Genomic DNA, 27,455 nt, shown 5'->3' with positions numbered 1-27,455 from the left:
GCTATAGAAACAAACAGAAAACTGAGCAGAGCTGAACCTTGAAAGCATGGAATGCTGCCATGGTAACTCAGTGCTATGGGTAGCCTTTGAGATAAATGTCAAGGGACCTTCCTAAGAAACAGATACAGTACAGCAGAGATTTATTTGGGAGGAAAACAGCTTCTGAACATGCTTTCCTCTTACCCTGGGAATGGCAGAATAGCCTTCAAGGATCACATCAATTGTCTGGCCTGGGTACAACTCCATCCTGACGGGGTGAAGTTGAAACACAGGGCTCCCTGTATCCATGGTTTCCTGGGAGACCTGGGACTGGCGACGGCTACCAGTAGGTCCCTTCTTCACCAGTTCCTTCTTACTTTGCTTTTCCTCAGGGTGGAAGTCATCATTCATCCAGAACAGTTGCTGGACCCGTCGTCCTTTGTTAGTCAGCTTGAAGCGGTAGTAGTGGGTATCCAGGCTGGAAAAGAAGACCAGGCGTTGAGAGGATCAGAGCAGGACTGTTGGGTTTGACCTACACCCTTGAGATTCATTCTTTTGGAAGTACTATAGCGTGAGCACCAAGACATTCCTTAAAAAAAAAAAAAAAAAAAAAAAAAAAAAAAAAAAACATTCAAGGAGTCTCGGTCACAATGCTACTAAGAATTAGTAGTGTGATTCAAGGGCTCCAGGGGTTGAACAAAATCCGAGACTGTCCCAGAATCACCACTACTATACAAGGCTATGGGAAAGTGGCCCCTGTACCCTTTGTCCTCCTCAGCAGGTCAAGCCCACTGCAGGATACATGGACAGAGTTGATACTCTCCTTAATGAGAAGTGCTTCCAAGGTAAAGTAATGAAAGTATAATACCAGCTGGAGGGGAAGCTCACTTTGAAACACACTGAATACATTTCTCCTGCTGGAGACAAGTCTGGTGATGGTGTGTTTCCTTTGAAGGTCAATGCGAACAACACACACCTATTAAGTCTTGACAGGACAGAGTGGCTGGACTGAAGTAGACTAGAACACCGACTAGACTAGACACTTTCCTCAGACTATGCCCCTCATTTCTTCATGCTTTCAAGTTGAACCTGTTTCATTAATTCATTCCTTCTCTATTTATGGGTACTTCTTAAAGACCTCCTTATTTGCCTAGCTCTTTATGAAGGAGGTGGGATTTCTAAAGTATATGGAAAGAAGTTAAAATTGTGTGCATGCCCCCAATTTATAGGCTTAATCAATATATTTTTCTTCAAGGGAAAAAGCTCATCTCAGGACAGGCAAGGTGCTGCATGCCTGTAATACCAGTGCGTGAGAGGCTGAGGCAGAGGCTTACCATAAGTTCAAGTTAGGCTGGTCTACACAGGGAGTTCTAGGTCAACCAAGGTCACCTAGTGAGACCCTCTCTGAAAAACAGCAGCAGCAGCAGCAGCAGCAGCAGCAATAACAACACAAAACAAACAGCCAACTGGTTATTTTTCTTTTAAAAACTTATTAGGCTTTGAGATTTCATCCCATTCGCTTGACCACAGGAAATGATATCGTATCTCACAAGTAAGCTGTAACATCAAATAGGTAATCAGGAGAAATAATTTTCAGTTGTCAGGGAAAAACCTTCGTCTCTAAATATTTGTGCTCACAGGGCCTATTCAACGAGTAATCTTCAGCCAGCAATAGAACTTTCTGGCCGATGGTAAGTTTGGGGGAGAAAAAGCAAACATATATAGTATAAATAAACTAGACCAGGCCCTTGCTGCTTCTTTACATTATGATCTTAATATCACAGAAACCCATCCATGAGAGCCATTTTAATTTCCACACTGGGAATGGAGACAAGCTCTAAATAGCTAAGAGATTTGGCCCAAAATATGCGATCAGAAGGAGTGGCATAGGGACATTCCTTTAGTCCAGGGTCTGTAAAGAGATGAAGGATAACACGGTAGAGGGACCACATGATCTCAGGCATAACTACCCGGCTCTCCTTCTTAGTGTGAAAGAGCCAGGTGTGCTGGCTGCGTGCCAACAGGACCTTCTTCATAGAAACAGGAGGTGGGCAACAGCGTGCCTGTCATGGCTTTTGCTGATTGTTTTGGTTATTGTTGGCATCGTGATTATATGTTAATAAGGAGAATAACAGGGTTTAGACAGAAGGGAAACTAATAGCTAACTACAGTTTGTTAAATATTCATAAAAACTGTTAGCTAGCCCTCAAATTCCCAGGCAAGGGTTGGTACATCCTTTTAGGGGTTATTTGACACTGTTTATAGATTCAGAAAAATCCCAAGCCATTAAATATGGTGTGCCGTGTATTAAATATGGTGTTTTCTACAATGAGGTTTGTGTGCACTTAAGAAGTTTAAATGGGCCAGGAGGTGGTGGTGCACGCCTTTAATCCCAGCACTCAGGAGGCAGAGGCAGGTGGATCTCTGTGAGTTTGAGGCCAGCCTGGTCTACAGAGTTACTTCCAGGACACTCAGGGTTATGCAGAGAAACCCTATCTCAAAAACAAACAAACAAACAAACAAACAAAAACAAAAACAAAAACCACCAAGCAAACAAACAAACAAAACCAAAACAAAACCAAAACAAAACCAAACCAACCAACCAAACAAACCAAAACAAAAAGTTTAAGTAGAAGCATTAGCATACAGCGACAAATGCCTTTCCTTCTGGCCAAGAGACAAAACAGAGAGGAAGCGTTTTATATGTACCTGACTCACAAACATGTAACTGGACACATGTCAAACACACAGTTCAGCTCCCTGGGTTGTCCCTTACTTTGTTATTGCTTGTGGTATTTTTCAATTAAGAACTAAGGGGTGGGTGGGATTGTGGGAAGGACTTCTCAGAACATAATGCATGTGAGTTGGGTTCAGGGACTGTTAGATCAGAAGGCCAGAGGAGCAGCCATGAGGTGTTCCCATGGCAGCACTGAGCAGCACAAATCAGCCAAACCCTGGGAGTCAACTACTGATAACTGCAGAATGCCCCTGTGGAACCAGGGGCCTCCCTCTACTGCCTTGTACTGAGGCCATATTCAGACCCTCTAGCTTTTTCTGGGCAGCCGGGGAAACAGTTGTGACTCAACCACTGGAGCTATGATGGGGAAGCAAACAGACGGAATACGATCCATAAAATCAGTAGCAGCAATGCCTGATATATCTGTAATGACTTACCTTTTGAGGTAAGCTCTACTCAGATTACACTAAAGTTGTGTCAGTGTTTTCTACATTTGTGGAGAGGGATTAGAAGTGTATTGAAGTCAGAGGAGAAATTATGCAGAAATTCTCAATCCATCATAAAGGAGTCACCACCCCTTTCACCAGAGTAGGGGGACCTAGTCTAGAGAATGTAAGCAAGTGTCCCCGTTAGCATTACACAGCCTAGAATGGTATGAAAAAAAAAACCCAAAAAAACAACAGAGTCTTGATTAAGTAATCACCTTTATCAGGGTGATCTGTGGGCATGTCTCTAGGGGATAGTCTTGATTAGTAATAGATGTCAGAGGGTCCAGCCAGCCCACCGTGGGTGTTACTATTCCCTGGGCAGGTGGTCCTGAGCTGTGTGAGGAAACTAGCTGAGCAAGAGTGTGGGAGTCTGAGAGCCAGCAAGCAGCATTCCTCCATGGTTCCTGCCTTTGAGTTCCTGTTTTGAGTCCTGACTTCTCTCAAACAATGCACTGTGATAGGGAAGTGCCAGATGAAATAAACCCTCCCCCAAGTTGTTTTTGGTCAGAATGTTTTCTCACAGCAACAGAAAGGAAACCAGAGTACATGGTGATGACTTGGAAATGTCTTCTCGTAGCAAATGCAACCAAGCTGTGACTGGAAAATGTCCAGTGTGTTCATCAAGGAAGGAGAAAGTGAGAGTGGGACAGGAGAGGGATAAGGGGGAGCTAGTTCTTTTAAATGAAGACTGTGACATATGTAATTATCTGTACAACTGATCATGATATACCCCTACCTAAAATGTGCTCCCAGGTTGAGTTCTGGAGCAAAGGGCTTGTCGGACACGATGGTAGAACCAATCCCTGTAGCCTGGATAGGGATCCGATAGGTGTTGCTGTGCTCCACCTCCAGAATGACAGTGTCTTTGAATGTCACAATGTCGTCCAGGTTGGCAGTCAGGGTCAGTGGGAAATCATCTTCTGCAGGAACCATGCCCTTGCTGGGTTTGACCGTCCAAAGGGATTTTTTGTTTGCCTGCAACACAAGACTACAAGTTAGCTGGACAGATGCTCTTGGCTCCTCATCTTGCTTATGCCAAAGCCTTCTGGTTCAAACAGCCTGCGCGATAGAACCCAACATCAGAGACAAACATTCTACTCCTTTTAGAATCAAAGAAACTGCATGTTTGTTGACTTCCTTTTTCAAAAAGTGGCCCGAGTCTGAAGAGCAAGGCTGCCCTTCAGCTTTGGAACACTCTGTGAAGATGCGTCGTGTCTCTTCCCTATGATGACAACTTAGGTCTCTAACAAGCTTCCCCTAATTACCTGCTCTAACCTCACAATGCCGAGATGCCAATGGAAGGGCCAGCATCCCTTCTGGAATTTTCAGAGAAATGCTTCTAAGAGGAGAATTTTTAGAATTTGTAGAATTAGAATAAAGATAAGCATCCTTTTCAGGAAGTAATCCTGGCTTTTACTGTGTTTTTATAATAATTAAAATAATTCCATTAGCTAAAATCCTAAGTTCATTTTGAAATCCATTACAAGGCTGATTCAGAGTTGGAAGTGACGCCTATCAGTTTATTGACTGCTTAGATAGTCATGGCACACCGATTTTCCTTCCCCAAAGTCTTTGTCAAAGCCAGTGCCTGTTAATGCCTATTCTGACCATTGCACTGGAAATGGCCAACCCATCTTAGCATTCCTGGCCACTTTCACCTTGGTCTAGGTTTTCCTTCCTTAGCACTCCTGGTGTTCTAACACAGTACATGGTTTACTTATCATATTTATTGTCTTTCCTGCAGTGGGATGCAAGCTCTACATAGGAGGGAGTTTGTCATTTGTGTGTTTGGGTTGGTTTTTTTTTTTCTTTTCAGAAATATATCCCAAGTATCTATAGCAAGATATAGTACATGGCTAGACTACATGTACAATACAGTATATATAGCAGACACTTAATAGCTATTTAACAAATGAAGCCAGGTACAGTGGTACATACCTTTAATCTCAGCACTTGGGAGTGGGAGGCAGGGGGAATCCCAAGTTCAAGGCCAGCTTGAGCTACATAGCAAGATCCTGAATAAAAAGTAAAACAAAAGTTGGGTATATCATCAGTCTTTTATTCAAACTCCTTTTGATGTTAGTGTGTTCACTTCTTATATAGGATAATTTATTTACTTCAGTGTAGATGTAATTCTGAATGGTTTTATTAAATAAGAAACACAGAGCCAGCCGGGCGGTGGTGGCGCACGCCTTTAATCCCAGCACTCGGGTGGGAGGAGGGGGGCAAGAGGCAGGCGGATCTCTGTGAGTTCAAGGCCAGCCTGGTCTACAGAGTGAGATCCAGGAAAGGCACAAAGCTACACAGAGAAACTCTGGCTCGGAAAAAAAAAAAAGAAAGAAAGAAAGAAAGAAAGAAAGAAAAAAAAAAAGAAAGAAAGAAAGAAAGAAAGAAAGAAAGAAAGAAAGAAAGAAAGAAAGAGGAAGGAAGAAAGAAAGAAAGAAAGAAACACAGAGCCAAATGCCTTGATCGGGATTAAGAGTGTGTGTGTCACCATTTGCTGTCCTCTATATCTACTGGCTGTTCTGTTCTCTGACCCCAGATAAGTTTACTGGGGTACACAATATTTTGGGGAACACAATATCACCACACTTCAGGTTATAAGAAATCAAATTATTAGACATTTCTTCCTTATATTATATAGAGATATGATTCATTTGACCCACTACACATTGTTTTTGGTTGTTCCTTGGAGTTATGCAGAGTAAATTCACACACCCCTTGTACTTAACAGTCCTTCAAATCCTGCACCCCATATTTAGAGGGAAACCTCAAATATCAAAGTTAGGTTAAGATGTCAATTATAAAAAAAAAAGACTCATGCTGTAAATAATAATTAAAATATGATTTCTACTTCTTTGATGGTAATCTACTTTCTACTTTTAGACTCTGCCCTTGTCTTTGAAAGTCTACAGTGCATTCTGTTTGGAATTTAAACTCTTTCTAGAGTCTTTTGTTTGATATTTTTATTTTGGGGCAATTATCAATCATTGTCTATTCAAATATTTCACCTCGTTCTTTATCCCTAACATTTCAGAACTTCCTAATATTACCTCTCTATTATAGTTTGTCCTGGAATGTCCCCTGAAGGCCCCTGTGTTGAAGACTTGACACCCCTTTGGTGGTTCTATTGGGAAGCAGTGGAAACTTAGGAGGTGGGGCCTAGTTAGAGGAAGAGAGGTCACTCACTAGGGTGTGCCTTGAAGAGGATAGTTGGAGCTGGTTTGTGCTCTCAGTCACAGGGACAAAGGTCCAAGTGGTCATGGCCCGAATCTCTGAAACCACAAGGCAAAGGTAAGCCTTTCTCCATTTAAGGTATTTATCCTAGCTCTTTTGTCACAGAGAGGCAGAGCTAACTGATATGCTCTCTCTTAGCCTCTTGACCACATTCCTTTACTTCTACTTTCTGATTTGTTTTGGATGGCTTCTCTCCAGTTTTCTTCCAGTTCACTAATTCTCTCTTTAGCTGAGCATGATATGTTGTTAAACAAACCTATTTCATTCTTTATTTTGGATTTCAAAATTAGGTCTGAATAGTTGATATTTATGTCTGTAAAGTTTTCAGTCTTTGGGAGAACTGCCAAAATTATGATTCTGATATCCAACAGATTGGCTGCTCCTCCTGGTCATCTACAAATCTGATAAGCACATGGATTTTAGGACTTTATGTATACATATGTACACACACACACACACACACACACACACACACACAGAGCTGATGCTTAGTTTTTGTGGGAAATCCAAAGATGCCCAAAGCACACTCTCTTCCCCTGAGGAGCTGACATGACATTGAGGGAGGAAGGAGGAGGCGGGGGAGAGAGTCCTCACTGGACCTAAAGAACATGGTGCTGCTCCAGAGGAGGGCAAACTAGAACCCTCCAACTGTGACAAATGTATTTTTCCTCCAAATGTGAAATTAGACCCAATTAACAAATGGTGTGTTCCTAATTATATTACTATTGATTAAAAAGCCTAACACACTCTCTCTAATTGTAAGTATAGGCAATTATTTCAAAATTAATAAAAAGCATCTTCTCTCTATTCTAGTAGCTATTTCCACTCATTTAACTCTGGACTCTATTTCAGGGAAGATATTGCTTATATAAAATATTTAGCTATTACCAGTAACACATTGAGAAAAGGCTGCAAAAAGAAAAGCCATGGAGATGGTTTAGAAGCTTCCAGGATAGTGACGTAGCTAACTAGATAAGAATGTGATTATTTGCTTGAAAATCTTCCCCAGCTTCCCAGACATCTTTAAGTCCTGGGCTCAGGAGAAGCTTTCAACAGTCAAGCATAGGAAGGAAAACAATGTATTTAAAAGAAAAAAAAAACCCACTCTGAGCTCACTGGCTTTGGAGGCTATTTCAGTCTGAAATCATCCTTCTGTAGCCTGGAGAGACGGTAAAGTGGTTAACAGCATATGCTGCTCTTCCGGAGGACCTATGTTTGATTCCCAGCACCCACAGGAAAGCTCACAACCATGTGTGACCCCATTACCAGGTGATCTGATGCCCTCTTCCGGCCTCCATGGGCTCCAGACACACAGATGGTGCACATACATACATGCAGGTAAAACACTCATACACATAAAATAAAAGCAGATAAATTCTAAAAATAAGTAAATAAATTTATTCTTCTTCCATTTAATTTCCATGGTGTATTTCTAGCAAAATAAAAAGGAGGAATGTAGAGATTCAGGCATCTCTATGAGACTCACAAACAATGGTGCCCATCAGGCAGAAATGTCCCGAGAAACAGGGGTTTAGAACAGGGTTGTGCTAATGTTGTGCTAAATGAGAAGCATAGATCATGAACAAAAAAGTTAAGTGTCTGCCACCAGGCACTGTCCCACAGGGTGACATTCCAAATCCAGTTTAGTTCCAGTACAGACTGAGAGGCTGGATCAGGTCAGTGGGACCCACTAACCACTCTGAGGAACCAACTCACAGGGATTTGTACAAGGAGAATCTAATATTTAAACCCCAATGTTCATTTCCCAATTTGAAATTGAGGACAAATCCTCAATTAGACAGACCAGAAAGCTAGTTACATTTCCTTGTGCTTTGCAAACCTACATGGAAAACAAGTAAATTGCATATTAAAATGTAAATGAATTAAATGAATCCCAGAAAAACATTTTTCAGATTTACAAATTGTGTGTAATGAGGATATAGATGGATGATGCTGAGGAGAATTTACTTCCATGATGGCATTAATGGAAACTGTAGGAAGTCAAAAACCTTAGCATTCCTCATGATCTCTGAATGAGGAACATCTCTAGAGACACAGAAATAGAGGCAAACAGTCAAACATTAAGGATTGTTCTAGATGCACTAGGACTTGGACAGAGATGGTATGTTTGTTTGTATCTGGAGGACACTTGTGGGGGAAAAACGCTAAACGTTGCATGATTCACTATTTTCCAGAATTTCTCTGTCCCTCAACTACTCACTCTCACCTCACCCTAGTGGAGTTTAAACTGCGGAAAAGGCTGTGAGTCCCTGCATTTCCACAGCGTTCATATACAGCTGTCTTAAACTGTAGATTTCCTAGATTGAGGAGATGGCTCAGTGGGTAAAAGCTTTGTTTTACAAGCACGAGGACCTGAGTTCAGATCCCCAGGGCCCGTGTAAAAAGCTGGTGTGGTCCCCCATGTGTGTAACCCCAGCTGTGGAGCAGGTGGAGACAGGAGGATTGCTGGGACTCACTGGCCACCAGCCTAGTTGCAGGGTTAATGGGAGATCTTGCCTCAAGGACATAAGGTAGAGAGTGACAGAGCGGGCCCCGATGTCATCTTGTTCCTTCCTGTGATTATATGGACCTACACTCCCCACACACATGCAATTAAAAAGATATTCCTTATCCATTCCGTTTTTGGGATATAGACAAACTATTATTGATAGGAGAAACAGACTTCACATTCATCTACTATTAGGAAAATATACAGAGGCAACTAGGGAAGACAATAGGAAAGTGCTGGGCGAGAAGATTCTACTCTGCTGACCTCTCGGCCCAGTTTGTGGCTTGAAAGCATTCTATATTGTTTTGCTCATCTGTGAGACTCAGCTTACGACGCAGACATAAATCAATGCCATTTAAAAAAAATCAAAGAGCACAGTGTCTTTCAGAGAGGGTACTGTCAAAGTCATTTTGGTCACTCTGACTATCTGCATTCTCCCTCTGAGCAGTGGTGCAGCTCAATCCTCTGTACACAATGAAGTGAGGCTGTGGCCAGGGTGAGTGCTATTTCAGGTCAGGGGACATCAGTTTTCGATGGATGCATATCGTCTCTGTTTGATTCCTGCTGACACAGGTTGGATGCTCTGGAAACGAGACCTAAGTGGCTTTCCAGGGCTGAATCAGTGAGTTTTCTTTTTGATGAAGCTTATTAATCAATGCCTGGCATAAACCAGACAGAAAAACACATCATAGAATCTAAGAACAAGGTACAATAAAATGCCAGATGCTGAGATCCTGGGCCTGTCACTGTAAGTCAGATTGTATTGCTCTGCTGTGTCTGTGGTTCTGCCACTTGACTTTCAGGGGTGCCCTTTTGTTTGTGGGAGGCCTAGGCTGTGTGGCATTAAAGGAAAGGTGGATGAATGACAAGCAGGAGAGTGGGGAGAATACAGCCTGACCTTTTCAAGACCACAGTACTGTAAGATGACAGTGGATGGAGATTGATTAGGAAGGAAGGCACTGAAGGGAACAGACGTGGGCTTGAGTCTGCTGCTCAGCTGCCCTCCAGGTGTTGGATTTGGGGCATGTCACCTATGGTGGTTTCAATGAGATGCCCTCCCCCACAAAGTCTCGGGCATTTGAAATCTTAGTTCCCAGCTGTTGGCAAGATTAGCAGGTGTGGCCTAGCTGGAGGAAGTATGTCACTGGGGGCAGGCTTTGAGATTTCAAAAGACTCTTGGCTTTTGTTTGTGATTTGAGATGTGAGCTTGCCACCTGCTACCTCTACTCTGCTACCACAGACTGTTAGCCCTATGGATATTCTTGCCAGAAAGAAGTGGGTGGAGATTTGTGGTAGAGATAATTCTAAGATGGGGCCCCAAGATGTCCATCTCCTGGGTCACAGCTGTCTTCTCCATTATTCAGTCAAATGCTAATGTTGGTGTGCCTGGGAAGGGACTTTGCCGAAGTAGTTAAGTCCTAAATCAGTTCACCTTCAGATGGGGAGATCACCTTCAGTGGGCCCAAAGGAGGCTGAACACCTCTTAGCAAGGAAATGTCAAGCCCAAGAGACCTGAAGGAATGACCACGTATTATGGTGGCCCTGTAGTAGTTGAGGGCATCCATGCTGATAGCAAGTGAGACAGGAAATTTCAACTGCAAAGCAAACATCTGCCAGCAAACTGAGGATCCTCGCTGAGGGCCTTTCTCTAGCCAAGCCTCCCAAGAAAAATGCCACTCAGCTAACATGCTTATTTTACTCCTTCGTGATTCTATAAGAAGAAAGCAGCCATGTCAGGCCCAAATTCTTGATCCATAGACACAGATAATAAATTAGCATTGTTTTAAACGCTAGACTTATGGCAATTTAAAACCTAGCAATAGAAAATTAACACAAGCTTCCATACATTTCTTTCAAAGATGCTAACAGCAAGCCCTCCAAAAGTTTCCCATTAAAACTTCAGTTGGAGCTGGAGAGATGGTTCAGTGGCTAAGTACTCAGCAGAAGCTGAGTCTCACAGATCAAGAAATCCTATGCATGAGCATAGGTTTGAGCTGTTGCAGGGGATGAGTTCAGTTCCCAGCACCCCACATCTGGCAGCTCACCACCACCTGAAACTCTAGATCTACGGATCTGATGCCTTCTCTGGTCTCTGAAGGCACCCCTCCACCCAGGCACATACACATAAATAAAAATTAATCTTTAAAAAAGATCATCATTAATGGTGGGCTCTGCTTTTTCAGCAAATTAGGGTGGGAAGTCAGCCCTTTCCACAGTCCATAACCGGCACATGTTTGTGGGCAGGTGAACATGGCTGTGGGAAGGATGGGGCCCTCTGGGGATAAGCCCTCTCCCAAGGTTCTGCACATCTAATGTTAACACCTGCTTTTGATTTGGCGATGGGGCTACAGCCCTCCACTTTTGCACGCTCAGCTTCCATGGTAAACCAGCCAGGCCTTTTTTTTTTTTTTTTTTTTTTTTTTTTAATAAGTTTCCACATCGTGTATTTAATATTTTCCGTAACAGGCAGAAGTGATTGCTCCTGTTTGCACATGCCACTTTGGCAATATACGCTTTGACAGCCCTGCTGTTCTGCGGGGCTAATAACTATGAAGCCTGAAGAAAATAGCACCGTGCACTTGAAAACAACAATTCCTTTGCCATTTGAGACCTTCGAGGTTTCCTCCCGTGGAATAAGAGGAAGCAGATAACAACAGGAGCCCACGTGTGGAGTGAGGGACTGCTTTAGACTTTTATTATCTCAGCAGAAGATCCATTCTCTGTGGGGTGAGAACAATGAAGACCCGCCAAGGCCTGTCTCCCTCTCATCATCTAAATGGCATCTTGGAGTCATATACTCCTCTCCCTTGAAGTGAGTCATTTTGCTGCTTTAAACAATTAACTGGAGGTTAAGAGGGAGGCGCACAAGAATTGTCACTAGGCTTTTCAAGGGAGGCAGTCCAGGGTCATCGTGACTGCAAGCGTGGGCTTTGGAGTCACCTGACTTAGCGGTCAGCTCTGGAGTCCGTCACTGTGTCCATCATTGCTAGGTGACCTTGGGCTGATTTCACAATCTAGGTTTCAGCTTCTCCATCTGTTAATTGTGCTTTCTCTCTTTCTTTCTGAACAGGGTCTCACTCTGTAGCCAGGAATGCCCTTGAATATGCGACCCCTGGGATTATAGGTGTGTGCGGTCACATCTGTTTTGAATGTGCTATATGAAGATGAAATCAAATGGGTACCAAACATCTCATACCTTGTCCATCACTCAGTAAACAGTGGGATTTATTCATGTTACTTTCTAGAACTTCTCAGGCAGTTTTCTGTCCTCCACAGTCCACGCCACTGACAGGGCTGGCCTACACAGACCCGAGGCTGGTCCTGTCCTGTGAAAGATTCTGGAATGGCTCATTATTGTCTGCATGGGTGTCCTTAGCCCCTTCCAGACATTTGTATCTCCTCCAGAAAAAAAATACTCCAATTTGCCCCAAGGCTTTGCATACAAACTGCAAATGTGCTCAAGCTCTGTCATATTTTGTTCTGTTTGTTCCATGTCTGTCTTAGGGTTTCTACTGCTGTAAAGAGTCACCATGATCACAGCACAGCAATTCTTAAAAAGGAAAACATTTCATGGGTGGCTTACAGTTTCAGAAGTTTAGTCCACTATCATCATGGTGGGACATGGTGGCAGGCAGGCGGACACGGTGCTGGAGCTGAGAGTCCTACATCTTGATTGGCAGGCAACAGGAAGTAAACTGAGACACTGGGTGTGGCTTGAGCATCTATGAGACCTCAAAGCCCACTCCCACAGTGATGCACTTCCTCCAACAAGGCCACACCTCCTAATAGTGCGCCAGTTACATTCAAACTACCGCAGTGTCTAAGCCTTTTTTATGACCGGAAACTCGGGATTTGGGGTGGATCTTAGTGGGATCTCAGGTCCTTTTGGGACATCACTCAATTCTCTGCAAACGTGGTGGTCCACAGTCAGGACTGGTATCCTACATATGGCCTCTGGTCTGGAGACTCCAGCCCCTGCTCCGCTAAGAGGTCACCAACGCCTTTTTCCGCCCAGTCAGAAGGCCACCTGCCCCTCCCAAATGTCCCAAGCACCATCTATAAATGCCGCCCATTTCCACCTTCCACACCAACCTTCTGACTGACGGCAAGTTTCCCTTGACAGAAGAGCTGGCCACCTCCTCCTCTGTGCCTATATTTTACCACCTGGCTGTACGGGGTGGGATCATTTCCTCTGCGCAATTGTGAATTCTGAAGAACGGAGCCATTCTATTTCCCTTGTTTCTCCCCTTGGTCATTAAAGTGTCAGCAATGGGTCAGGGCTCAAAAATAATATCTACTTCATGGTCAATAGATATATGAGAAATGTTCTGCCTCACGGGAAAGACAAAAAAACACAAACCAAAAATGAACATGAAAAATAATCTGCTAGATGTGACGAAAATAAAAGCATGGGTAAGAGGCTGCGCGCAGCCTGTTCTACATTTGGTGAGGGTCTGGACATAAACTGGTACAAGCACTCTGAACCTGTGAGACGTATTAAGACTTTTAGGTACATTAATGTCATGTGGCCCAGCAACTGCGTTTTCCGGGAATTTAGTTGAAAGAAACAGTTAAGGAATTGATACACATCGTTGACAACAGTGAAAATCTGGGGACCCTCTGCCGGCAGGGGAGTGGGTAAATCAACTGTGCTGGAGCAACCTGGTCAAGTCAGTCAGCAAACATGACCTGGGGCAGGATAGTTCTTAATAGTTCATGTTAAAAGTGATCATTATAGTCTTGAATGAAAACAGCTGGCAATCAAAAATTGTGTCAGCCCACGAGAGGGGGAGGAATAAATAGGTCTCGGGAAAAACACTGGAAAGTGAACATCAGAAATTTAGCGGTGGTCATCTGCGCGGTGGGATGATGAGTGAGCCCCTCCCATCTTGGGCTCTTTGTTTCAGAAGGGTGTTATCGGGTAAGGTCCGAACAAGGTGGGCTTACACTCGCTTTAGAGAAAAAGCATCTCCTCCTAAAAGGACATAGTCATCCATTCCCGCCCCTCTCTCTCCACTTTTCAGAGCTGGAGTTTGAACCCAGGACCCTGTACATGCTAGGTAAATGCTTTACCCTTGAATTATTCTCCAGCCATTCTCGAGTCTGTTCTCTGCCCCTCCGTCCCTCCCTCCCTCCCTCCCTTCCTCCTCCCCTCCCTCCCTCTTCCCCTCACACATGGGAAGTTACTGGTTATCATCTTCAGAGGCAGCCATTGCTTAGTAATTTTCTACATGTGTTTTCAGATATATTTTATGACTAAAAACCCTTTTGTTTGTATTTAATTTTTTTCTTATGTAAATGGTGGCACACTGTATATGTAGTCTTTTCTGTGCCACAGGGTGTGTGTGTGTGTGTGTGTGTGTGTGTGTGTGTGTGTGTGTGTGTGTGTGTGTGTGTTTCTGTTTTTATCATAGGTATACATAGACAGAATGTAGTGAGGCAATTGGTTCTAGAAAAGGCATGCACTGAAGAATTTCAGTCCTTTGTGCCTTCTTTCTCAAATATTTTTCAGTTACTCCAATTCTTGATCATCACCACAGACCACACTGCCAGTTCTTTGGTCATTAGCTCCCAGTCCCTGTGTTGAGATCTCTAGATAATCCGCTGGAGCTAATGTTCGGACATCATCTAGTTCATGAGGGTGAGAAAGGTTCTCCTCTCTCATCACGCTTCTTTCTCACTTTCTTCTTTCCATCCTCCCAGCAGAGATGACTTCACAGTGAGGAAAATATTTTGCATTAGGACCAGACAAACACAGCTGAGCCCTGAGCATGTGTCTTGGTTACAGTTCTTTTTAATACAGAATTCATGTCCCTAGGAATGATCACCTTTCTTCACTTAGGTCTTCAATCTAGCGAGCACAGGCTCATGCGCAGACACACAGCCATGGGCAGGGGATAGCCTCTTAAACTTCCTATCAGTTTTCTTTCTCAGAGGCAAAGTCCTCCTGGAATCACCTGCCCTCCAGCTCAGTCCTTTCCTGAGGGAAGTTGGGGCAAGTGTAGAAACACCTGGAACCCACCTCACAGCCTAGGAGTTTGACTGGAATTTTTCTTCCGTTAGTTTATATCCGTGGTCTACTTCTGCTCAAAAATGTATCTCACTAGGATGTACGCCTTTTGAAAGCTGCTTAAAACCTTCCAGCTTCTTCCAACGCCCAGCACTGGGTCTGTTTCTCTTGGTTTCCATTTCCTTTTTTGGGTTGCCATGGGATGGGTTGGATGCTCCCTCACTCCCCAGACATGATCCCCCCCCCCCCGGCTTTTCTCTGTGTTCATGTAGGAAAATAGTTTGTGGTTATATAGTGAATAGGAGAGATTTGGTTGCTGCTAGGAGATTCCCTGTTACTCAAGCCATGGTCTACCTGTTTGTGGAGGGGGAAAGCTGTGGGAATTACAGGGTCAACTGACTTTGTACTAGGGGAACAAATATGCAATTTTCATTGTTCTCAAGCAATGTGTACCAAGAGTCTGTTAGGAAAAGACCACACTGCTCTTTCTGAATATCACCTCCTTAAGACTCAGGGAAAGGTCTCAGCTCAGACCCAGGGCACATAGACAGTTAGCCACAAGGAAACAGGCTAGTCCCAGGGCACACATGTGATTTGCATATTTCTGGGGACAGTTGTACAAGGGAGGAAGTTCTGCAAAAAAGAGTCAGAGAATGGGCGAGTTTAACGTCTCTAGATAGTTATTGGCTAATAGATGAATTTAATGTTTCCAGATAGTTATTTGCTAATTAGTATTTTTCTCTGACATGAAAGGACACATCCTCACCAACAATGATGCTCTAAAGTATTTTATAGGATGATTCCACTGTGAAACACTTATAGAAAAAGGTGGACAGCGAGGAAAAGGCAACATTAGAACCTCTATTCTACAGAGCTCTGTATGGTATGTGTCAGTGGATTCAAAACCTTAGGGCCTCTTTCTCTGTCCCTCACTACTTCTCTTTTTTAAAGAAAGACAAATACAAGACCTTCAGACCCAGTACCAGAAAACATTTATCTTTCCATAAGCTGTTTGCCCGGGTTCTTTTTGTCTGCCAGACAGCAATTAAAGCTGCCATTGATCGAGTTCTTACTTTTTCAACAGGTGTTTTTCCATATATTATCCTGAACAACCCTCTATATACCACTGCTATCATTGCATCTAAAGAGAAAGACCCACCGAGCAGCGGTGGCGCACGCCTCTAATCCCAGCACTCGGGAGGCAGAGCCAGGCGGATCTCTGTGAGTTCGAGGACAGCCTGGCTACAGAGCGAGATCCAGGACAGGAACCAAAACTACACAGAGAAACGCTGTCTTGAAAGACAAAAAAAAAAGGGGGGCTCAAGGGAGTTAAAGAATGTACACAGTATGTGAAGAATTAAGACTTGATTCCTCAACATGCACACTCTCCAGCTCTTTTGAGCAGCTGTTCTGAATAAAAGCAAATGTGCTTGTTACGTGGCCCTGTCAACCCAAGATAGTGTCTTCCCTGCCAGATGTGACCTGATTTAATGTGCTATCACCCAGAGACAGGTTTCTTTTCTCCTCCAAAGCATGCAATTTAGTATGGGTACAGCAACATCATTACAGCTGCTAGTTACAAAAGACACCCTCCAAATGGGATCCTATGGATAGTTCTATCATGACGGACATCTGTCCAGTCTCTGTCTTCTTACTTGTGACAGAAAAAAGGAAATGAGCTGAAGAAGATTACGATTTCCTTCCTGATGAAAGTCGCACTGAGGATATGCTGAGAAGTCTGCACCACACATCATGATACTTGTATTCCTTGTTTTGTTTATTACAGACAGCTGCTCATTTCATTTTGTTACAGCTCAACACTGAACTGTGGCTGTTTAGTGTCAGTGCACAGAACAACAGTAAATGCTTTAAGAGCCTTCTCTTAAATGCGACATGAACTGGGCAGCTGCTGCTGCTGCTGATTATGGGGAAGAAATTAAACGTCTTCATGGAGAAGGAAAAGGGTGATGTAAAGGAGGCAATGATTGACTTCATGCTCCCTCTAGATGACAGTTATTATAACTGCACACCTGAATAACAATTAATAGAAATTTCCAAAACTGATTAAAAGTCGGGACAAGCAGAATGGAGATGGACAGGCATGCACACAAAGGAATTGTTTTTGGACAACTCCCTTTCATTTCCAAATGCTCGCCTTTCATTTTGGCTTTAACTTATACAGAAACTAATCATATCTGACCAGTAGAGCTGTCATCCTAGACTCGGGGAATGTGCTGACCCACCATGTTAGCCAACGTTGAATCGATAGCTTTCCCTCGGTCGCTGTGGGTTATATAATCAGTGTGACCTGGTGGAATATGTCATTCATTTTGAGCTTTGCCAAAAGGAAAGAGGTCTCAGGTGGGGTGGGGTAGGGTGAGCAGCTCCCCGTTCTCTGTGAAACGCAAACCTTTGCTTGCAGAACTCTCAATCTTAAGGCCCTGGCACCCTCTTGTCACTTAGTAAGTCACTTGGGGATGGCCCAGAAGGAGCCCAACCCAGGTTGGAATAACCACAACTTTTACATGGTGAAAGAAAAGATGTTCCTTATAAAGGGGTAGAATCTTATGTTCTTCCTGTTCCTTTATTCCTAAGGTTTTTCAAAATAGATTTTTTTCAAAATTAAATTCAAGACTAATAAAACAAAACAACAACAACAAAAAACTCCCAAACCCTCTCTGCTCTCTTATTTCCACTGAAGAGATATTCTATTATTCTCTTGTAATTGATTGTGTATTAGCACCTACAAAGAACTAGAACAAAGTTAAGAGGACAGTCAATGAATTTAAGCTTTGAAAAAATCGTTCCACCCTAACTCTTCAAAAGACAAGATACATTTTGAAGAAGAAGAAGAAAAAAAGAAAAGCTAAGCATAGCTGTATTCAGAACCAAGTTAAACTTCATATGAATCACACGTGGAACAGAAACAAAGAAGGGTTAAAAGCCACAGACCTACTAGGCTCCTCCCACCTAACATTAGCAGAGGCGGGTTGAGGAAGAAAACTAGAAACCAAAAAACCAGGGAAGGGACGTGGGTCAAGGTCTCTAAGAAAGGCAGCTTCTCCGCAAGCGGCAGGAAAGCTGTGCTATTTCTGAAGCTACAGTCTACACACGCTTGTGTCGTGGTGGAGGACCTGATAGTGTCACGTGGAGACTGTCAGGCAGGTGCTGCTGGCCAGGCTGCCAGCCACACCACGACAACTGGAACCTGACTTTCCCAGTATCCACACGGGAAGGGAGGCACAAGACTCAACTCTGGGCGGGTGATCACCTCCAGGCGAGGGCAAATGTGGGATGGTCAGAGAGGGAGGTGAGAGCTCTGAGGATGAGGCACAAACATACTCCACGCCAGGCTGACTCATTATTTAAAATGCCAAACATCTGGAAGAGCAGCTGCAGACAATCAGGCAATTAATTCACTCCTGAACAATCAACAGTGCCAACTGAAATTGATTAGAAAGTGCACCCGAGATCCCCAGAGAGCTGCAGAATGGGGTAATGCACCCCAAACAAAGCCCGTGAAACAAGGGCAGGGAGATTGGAATCAAGACAAGCATTTATACATAAGTCTTGGAAGTGAAAAATACAGTCACCGAAGTTAAATTAGTTAAAAAGAAAAGGTGGACGGTCCTCCACCACAACACAAGAATGTGTAGAGATGGGAGAAGTCTTAGATTTGCCAAAACCCAAGGCAGAATTTGTAAATTAGATCATACAGCTGAGATGAAGAGGAGAAAGGATGAACAAGAAAAAAATAAAATAAAAAACAGCTATGTAGGATAGTACAAGGAAAATTCTAGTACACACATTTGTGTGTGTGTATGCATGACTCTCTGTGGATGTGTGTATACGTATATGAGTATATATATATATAATATATATATGAATGTATATGTGTGTGTCTGTGGGAGTATATGTGTATGTATGTATACGTATGTGTGTGTCTTTGTGTGTTTATGTGTGTGTCTCTGTATGCATATGGGTTATGTGTGTGTGTATGTGTGTGTATGTATATGTTTATGTCTCTCTATGTGTGTATGTGTGTGGGTTATGTGTTTAGTCATGTGTGTGCGTGTGTGCGTGTGTGTGTGTGTGTGTGTGTGTGTGTGTGTTTTCCTTAAAGCAGGAAATAGAAGAAGCAGCAAAGAAACACTTTACAGATTTTAAGTCTCAAATCTTCTGATACATTAAAGAGAAATTTAAGAAAATCAAGGATAAAAAAATTTAAAATCTACAAGTAAAAAAAAGGCGAGCTGCCCTTGAACGAGCAATAATCCAAACTAACAGAGAGATTACCAGCAACAGTTAAGGCAAGAGGTCAATCTTCAGAAGAAAGGAACACAAGAAGCCGCTGGATGGAATGAGACATCATGGAAGAATTTAGAAAGATGTAACTTTATGAAATGCAATACTAATGGAGCTGGGCTTCGTGGTGCATGCCTGTAGCAACAGCAGCTTGGTGTGGTGGGGAGCCTGCTTGGGCTACCAAAACCTCAGCCATCCTGGGCAAGACAGCCTATCTCAAGTTAAACCAAACAAGCCAAGCCACCATACAAAAAAACATGAGAAGGAAGTAGGAAGTTACGGAAATAAAAGAGTCAGGAAAATACTTTGGTGTGTAGTGAATGGTTAATCCCTGACTGACAAAACATCAAAATTTCCAAGGTCAATAAGAGACAATTTGAACTCTGCACAACATTTAAAAGACGATGAGGTTTTGGAAAGCTCAAGATATAGTGACTGTGTAGACAGGCCCCGTCTTATTCTTGAGGAAGAATAATACGGATAAATCTACAGTGTTCGAATGAGTACAGGGAACTGAATACAAAGAGGTGCTTGTGGGGGTCACGTGGAAAAAGCAAACCCTAGCGCAAAGTGAGAGGGGGTGGGGGGGCAGTAGCCACAGCCACAGCACACTGTAAAATGTGAATTTGGATGTCGTAGCTTGTACAGTGGTCTTCACAAAATGTCCACGTCTTAATCCTTGATGCCTGAAATGTTATCAGAAGAGGGTGATTAAGGATCCGGGGATGAAGGGATTGTCCTGGACTGCGGGTCTGGGCTCAGCGTGATCATAAGGATCCTTTAAGGGAGGCCGGTGGATCAGAATCAGAAAGATACAAGGAAGGGAGATAAGAGAGCAAGAGAGATGTGGCTGGCTTTGGAGAGGGAGGGAGGAGTCCTGAGGAATTTTGCAGGTGCCGGGAAACATGTCCTCCCCTAAAGTCTCAAAAAGGAGTAGCCTTGTTTAGACAAATGACCTCTGGAACTGTCAATTAACGAATTCATTTTATCAGCAGCAGAGCATTCGTCTAGGTGATCTGTCATCAGCTAGCTAAAAATCCAGCTCAGGGCTGGAGAGGTGGCTCAGGGGTAAAAGCCTTGCTGCTCTTGAGAAAAACCCATTTGTTTCCCAGTACCCACACTGGGAGGCTCATAACTGCCTGTAACTCCATCTCCAGGGGATCTGAAACCTGCACACACACACACACACACCAATAAAAATTACAAACTCAACCCTATACTATTTAAATTATTCTAAACAAATCCCAAAAATGAAATCAAGGGAATAAAAAGATATACCAGGTAGATAGCAATTAAAAATTATTCTCAGGAAAAAAAATAGAATTTAACTCAGAAATGATAAACAGGAATTAAAATGAATAATCTATTATGAAAAATGAGTAATAGGGACAAATAAAATTCATGAATTTATACACCTTTATCAATTTGCTTTGAAATACTTGGAAAGAATATTGATACAAGGAAAATGAACAGAGACCTTTTAAGAAAATTCTATTAGAATTTGGGCAAATGGTAGGAGATATGAACAATATATTTATGAGATTGACTTGATAATGTAAAGACACAGATTGTCTACACTCAATAATTACATAATGTATATTCTTTTTTGGGGTCATATGGAGTATCTAAAAACTAACCACATGCTTTGTCTCCCAAAGACCACATTTAGAGTATGTTTATCCAAGCCGTGTGTTCTAACTTTAATGTAAACAAAATTACTCATTAAAATCCAGGACAGGGAAAAATGTTGAGTTAAAACTACCTACCTGTACTTAACTCACAAAGAGAAAAGCGTAACGATGCTCTCAGACTTAGACTAACAAATAAAACACTGCAAATAAGAACATGTGTGATGTTACATGTACATTGTGCTACACAAAGAAAATGCTTCTAGGCTCTGACTGCCCTACCAGATTGAAACTGAAAATGCATTAGTTCAAGTAGCGGTGTTTGAAAAAGAGCGCCACAGTGGTAAAGAAACTAGGTGGAGGAAGGTAAGGCTAAGAGTAGAAATTAGCAAATGGCCTTTTCCAATCAACAAATGTAAGGGTTGTTTTAGAGTTACAGGAAAACTGAGTGGAAATCTATTCCCACCGCGAAGGGAGGAGTCGGAGGGGAAAAGGATGGTGGGTGGGACGCTAATGTGGGGACCCTGGGTGCAGCACTGTGGGAGAGGTGCTGTCTACACAGTCGGTGGCTTCCAGACTTTCTGCTAGTGTGTCTGTGTTTCAAAGCTTCCTCTGTCAAAAACATGATAAATTCCGTGTCTCATTCAAGCCCTTCCTCAGTATTTTCTTCAGTCTCTTGGCAACCTACTCCAGAGCCTTAACAGGGCTGGGTCAGGAAGAGGATAAATATTTACTAACCAGTGAAAGGACAACTGACTTTCTTCATGTAAAAATAGGTATTACTAAGTATAATATATAAAGTATCTACTTAGATGGGTTAAAGGCATATAAGACGTAAGAGTCAACGCTGTTCAGCTATCCCTTGGAACACTGGCCAGATCAGGCAAGGCTGTGCTGTGGAGGCCCAAGGAAAGAAAAGGGTCACAGTTGAGGTAAAAACTAAAAACATCTTTGAAAGAATACAAAGCCCATTATAAACAACGGGTCTGTATACACAATCAACAACATGTAAAAATAATTGGTAGTAGGATTCTGAAATCACAGATTCTGAACCTCAGTGGTAACGAAGGAAATACAAATAAAAAACTATGGTGACATACCATTTCAGGTTCATGCTGGCAAGAGATTAGGAATCTGACTCTACTAAGTTTTAGGTATTAGAGAGAAAGCTTAAATACTTCTGGAAGGGCACACTGATACAATTTCTTTGGACCCAACAATTCTACACCTTGGTGTTTGTCCACTCTGCATATACCCCAAGTTATCACTGATGTGTACAAAGTGACAAGGGTTTTGTTCACTGTAGTACTGTTACAATAACCCAACTGTCAACTTGTAGGAAAAGGAACAATCATAATATCAGTAAGCTGAATACACACAGCTAAGCTGAGCAAACAGATATATGTGTGTGAGCATGGATAGCTGTTGGAACTTAACACTGGGCCTAAGCAATAAGTCGGAAGGTGTCACATACAGTGACATGACTTAGATAACATTTTAAAGCAAAACTCATCACATAGTATTTGTAAATATTATTATGTACTAATATGAAAGTATGGCTTGGATACACACCAAATTCATGACATGGTTGTCTTTGAGCAAAGAGGAAGTAAACAACACGGTCCAGGATAATATCTGCTCTCTTACTGACATAAAATCAAGACCCCTTTGCCATTTTGATGTCCACTCATCAGGCAAAGGGAAGCAGCACAGAATCCCATGAAAAAGGTCATGGCTGGGGTCAAACCACTGGGGACAGAACCAGCTTGCCACCTCTTCCACAGCAACCGAACTGGTCCTCACCTCTGTGCCTGCCATCTTAGGGCGGCTACAATAGATTTGTAGTAGACGTAATATTATCGATAGAATTACAGTCATAATAATGAACATTTGTCACAATGAGTTTCATCTTCCTGTTACCACCATAACTGCCACACCTGTTGCTAGGCGCTGGAAATGAAGTGCGGAGACTTATCATCGGGATGAGACAGATACATAAAGAAATACAAGAAGAAAAGAGGACCCTGCTGAGGTAAGGGAAGGGTCCAGTTCAGTGCCTGAAGTTCTGAGATGTGAATGCCCAGATTTCCTGTGCAGCATCACTGTGTGGCTCAATGAGCAGCCAACAAAAAGAAATGTCTTATAAGAACCGTGTTTAAATGAGGCATCAGAACTTCCTTCCCCAGGGTCCAGCAATTCTACATAACAAACCACAGTGGCTTCTCACTTGGATCACTGAGGCAAGAGGCTGCTGCACTTATCTCACTGCCAGCTGACTCCCAGGGTCTTACTGATATCTGAACAGAAGGCTTTGAGCTAACTGTAGCCAAGGCCAAATTAGAGTCAGGAGTGTAAGGAAAAGGATTCCAGATGCTTCCAAGCAAATGCAAAACAACGTCCTTGTTCGGCCTCGCCAGGGACAGCCAGGAAAAGAAGCTGCATGTCCTCCAGATGAATGCTGATGTTCTCAGGGTCCTGGAGATGCTCCCCGGGCTCACTTTGTTTCTGCTGCTCAGAGTGAACGGGGTAATCTATCTTCCTGACTGACATTGCTCTGTCAGGACAACCTACCTTCTGTCTAAAGAGCCTTTCCTCGCTGATTTCTTTATCCTTCTACACCTGAGGCAATTTGCTCTACTCTATTTCTCCAAATAAGTCTGCTCCCCAGCTGCCCTCAGGGCAGGTTGGTATTCCAGGTCTTATGTTTTGAACATGAAATGTCTCCCACAAACTCCTGTGTTTGAGCTGGTGGTGCTGTTTGGGATGATTATGGAACCTTTAGGAGGCTCACTGGAGGAAGTTTTATAGCCTGGCTATCAAATCCTCCACTTCCTGTGTGCAATACAATGCAACCAGGCAGTTTCTGGCTCCTGCTGCTGGGCATTTCCTGCCTGTCATCACGTCTTTCTCACCGTGGTGAACTCTAGCCCTCTGGAACTACAAGCAAAAATGAGTACTTTCTCTCCTAAGTTGTTTTCTCGGGTATTTTCATAGCAACAAAAATAAAACCAATACAGCAGGGGTTCTAAAGCAATGGAGACCCACTATTCCTTGGGTTCATCATTTTTTTAAAACCCAGTATAAGTTAAAATTGTACAGATACATAAATGTATATGCATATACCACATACCATGTATACATTCTTTCATTCCAAACTCTACAAAGAGGTCTCAGTTAAAAAAAAATCCTTTAAAAAAAAAAGGTCTAGTATGTATTTCTGGGACATTAAAAATGTCTTCAAACTGTCATTGAACTTCCTGCCATCACCTTGAGAGAGGGCTTTCCACTTCCCATCTTCTGACCCCCCCCCCAGGTGTATGCTTCTCGCTAAGGGAGAATTGGATCACAGTGGTGGCCATGAGGTGTGTGGCCCTGTGTGATGCAGATCCCAGACGGCTGACAGCAGGGAGCGTCTGGGGAAGGACAACATTTGCTGACAGAGGAAAGTGACCCTCCTATCAGGACAGCCAGCCAAGAGAGACTGTGGGGCTCCTGAATCTGCGAATCTGTGGCAGGCTTGGTGAGGGAGCAAGCAGCTATTAGCCGAGACTCTTTCCTAATGCTTGGCAGTCTAAGAATGGGTTTGAAGCCTTGGCACTGAGGCTCAGCTTGAAATTCAACAAATGCCATTTCAGTTTCTCTCAATTTTCTAAGTTGCCATAATTCAATTCTGTAATGCTAATACATGTTTATTAGCGTTATTCACAAAACCCCAGCTGCCACACGAAAGGAGTTAGTTTTCACCTATGGTAACCACAGTTGAGACTACTTCAGACTTGTACTAAACTCAGCCAACACTGGTTTGCAGGAGCAGCCCTGCAGCAGATGCTTGGCAGCTCACTTGTATCATATGCTTGGCTCTGATGTAAGGAAATATCAGACAGGTGAGGCATGGGATCATGAAATCTTTGTGGGGTAGAAAACGTCCTGTTTTAGGAAGCCAGTTGGGTTACTCACTATATACTCATACTAATAAAGAAAGAGATCATTTATGTAATGTCTGTGTGTTGAAATGTACCATAAACTGTCATAAAAAGGTGTGATCTGGGGGCTGGAGGCATGGCTCAGAAGTTAAAAGCATGCACTGCTTTTGCAAAGGAGCTGAGCTCCCAGCACCCACACTGGGTGGCTCACAACCACCTGTACCTCCAGCTGCAGGGGATCTGGTGTTCTCTTCTAGCTTCTTCAGGCACACATGCACACACACCACCACCACCACCACCACCACCACCACCACCACCACCACCACCACCATCACCACCACCACTAAAACTTTTTGAAAAGAAAAGTGAAATTTTCTGGGCGGTGGTGGCACAAGCCTTTAATCCCAGCACTCGGGAGGCAGAGACAGGCGGATCCCTGTGAGTTCGAGGCCAGCCTGGGCTACCAAGTGAGTTCCAGGAAAGGCACAAAGCTACACAGAGAAACCCTGTCTCAAAAAACCAAAAAAAAAAAAAAAAAGAAAGAAAAGTGAAATTTAAGGAGATTAGTGAACAGGAGGGAACGGGTGCTAGAGTGTCTGAAGCTTCCTTGGGTAGCCTGTGTCCTCCCCGGGTTCTTCTCAGACCCTGCCGAGTCCACCCTTAGGTTCTAGCTGGGTCACTGACCTCTTTCCTTTTCTAGTATCAGCTTCATATTGGACCAGGAAGCAACAGTTCCTAGGCAAAACTTATATGATTCCTATCAAATGCAACCATGAATTAACTGGGTAAATAGGAGTGAATTTTTTGGAGTCTTTTTCTCGATAGGACTTTCCTCTACCGATTATTAAATAATGTTCTCCAGACAAAAATCCACAAGATCTTAGGGCCTCATGCTGAAATCAGCCATGGCTGTATATAAAAATGGCTGCCTCGGCAAGGAATAAAGAAACATGATACAAATGAATCATCATGATGATAAAGGCTGCTAATTGGGACCAATGTCCAGTGAGCTGTTTTAAGACAGGAGAGAGTGATAATTCTTTTCAATAGTGATTGCTATAAAATCAGTAATATTTGATTCTTCAGAAATATCTGAAAATGTTTGCATGAAATGGCAGCTTCCATCCAAATGCAATATTATCTCTTTTTTGGAACAACAAATAAACAAACAAATAAATAAAAGAGGTTGCAAGTGGCTAGCATATCTAAAATATAGTTATGAGATACGAAGGTCTGAGACATATATATATATATATATATATTATATATATATATATATATATCTTTGTCCTTGTTTCTTCCTTTAATTTCCATCTTTGGCATTCACTATCTTGTATGTGATACATCCTTATAAGATTTATTTTATTTTTAATTGTGTGTGTGTGTGTGTGTGTGTGTGTGTGTGTGTGTGTGTGTGTGCATTCACAAGAGCAGTTCCCTGTGGAGGCCAGAAGAGGGTGCTATATCCCTTGGACCAATATGGGTATTGGGAACTGAACTCAGCAAGAACTCTTAACTGAACTCTCTACTCCTGATACATCTTTATAAATTGCACTGAAATACTCTGAAGAAAGAGGAGGACAAAAATAGGATAAACAAATTAAGAAATGCCTATCTAGTCTAATGAGAAAGGATTTCAGCTACAGAGACAATGTTCTTCAGAGGGCTTGGAGCTGGGTGTAAGTGTGTCCAGTGAGAGGTAAAGCTGGTTCCCTGAAACATCTTCCCATATGGGATCATATGAAGTGTACCTGCTTGCTTACCAGATATACACATTGTGCTTCTTGATTAGCAAGAGGATTATAATAAGGAGAATTAAGGATGGGAATGACATGGTTTCATACTGCTTAGCCATGCAAATCTCCGCTGCTGGCACTCATTTTTAAACACATGTTGCAAAGACAGGGACACTGGACACAAGCCAAAGCTGTGACAGCCCAGGACTGACTCACCATGCGCGCCCGAAAAAATGCAGGGATAAAGGACTGGTTAGATAGCTGGAGAATTCTTGAAGTATCCTTCAGGACGTAGATATTGCCAAAATCAACTTGCGTGGGATGAATGAAGATAACCGGGCCTTCTCCAATACTCTGTATATGACATGCCTGAGTTCCACAAGAGAAAGAACACAGGGCCAGGTGAAATGGCTCCCCTTAAGAGGGGTGAAAATAAAAGCTGCTAGTCTCCTCTAATAAAACCGGAGACAGGGAGGGTGCTGATGTGAGCTGATGTCCCTTCCCACTGGTTCTCTGTGGTCAGAGAGACATGGAGCTCTGAGCACATGTAGTCAGAATGTCTGTCTAGCCTGGAATGCCTCCCTGGGATGGTCAGCTTCCCTGGGCCAGTCAGGGTCACACAGTAGAGAAAACCAGACTCTTGGAGCCATGTGTCCCACTCAGCCCTTCGGTCTCAAGAACATGTAACATGATGTTAAATGTCATTGCTTCGAGTCGGATGTGTCTGGGTTTGATATTCAGTCCTGTCACTCTGACAACAGTTGACAGGCAGAGCTACTGCACACAGCTGTGCAGGCCGGGGGTTGAAATCCACACTATGAACTATGTGGGCTCTTGTCTTCCTAAAGCACTAGCTGCCTTCTTACCAGGTGCATCTGTGCAGGGCTGGAGTGGTCACAGTGA

The 27,455-nt window shown here is 43.0% G+C and overlaps 1 protein-coding gene across 1 annotated transcript in view; it reads right to left on the bottom strand.

The window, feature by feature from the left end:
* The window catches only part of Hydin (HYDIN axonemal central pair apparatus protein), a 362,032-nt gene that overhangs the window by 172,440 nt on the left and 162,137 nt on the right, over window positions 1–27,455 (bottom strand). Inside the window, exons 18-20 of the mRNA XM_028891069.2 lie at window positions 26,769–26,921; window positions 3,941–4,179; window positions 184–457 (exon numbers count right to left, since the gene is read on the bottom strand). Coding sequence (XP_028746902.2) covers window positions 184–457; window positions 3,941–4,179; window positions 26,769–26,921 — 666 coding nt within the window. The remainder of the gene's footprint in view (window positions 1–183; window positions 458–3,940; window positions 4,180–26,768; window positions 26,922–27,455) is intronic.

Source organism: Peromyscus leucopus, chromosome 5, assembly GCF_004664715.2.
Source record: "Peromyscus leucopus breed LL Stock chromosome 5, UCI_PerLeu_2.1, whole genome shotgun sequence".
Lineage (NCBI taxonomy): Eukaryota > Metazoa > Chordata > Mammalia > Rodentia > Cricetidae > Peromyscus > Peromyscus leucopus.
The sequence above is the reverse complement of the archived record's forward strand: the minus strand, read 5'-3'. Positions and strand labels throughout refer to the sequence as shown.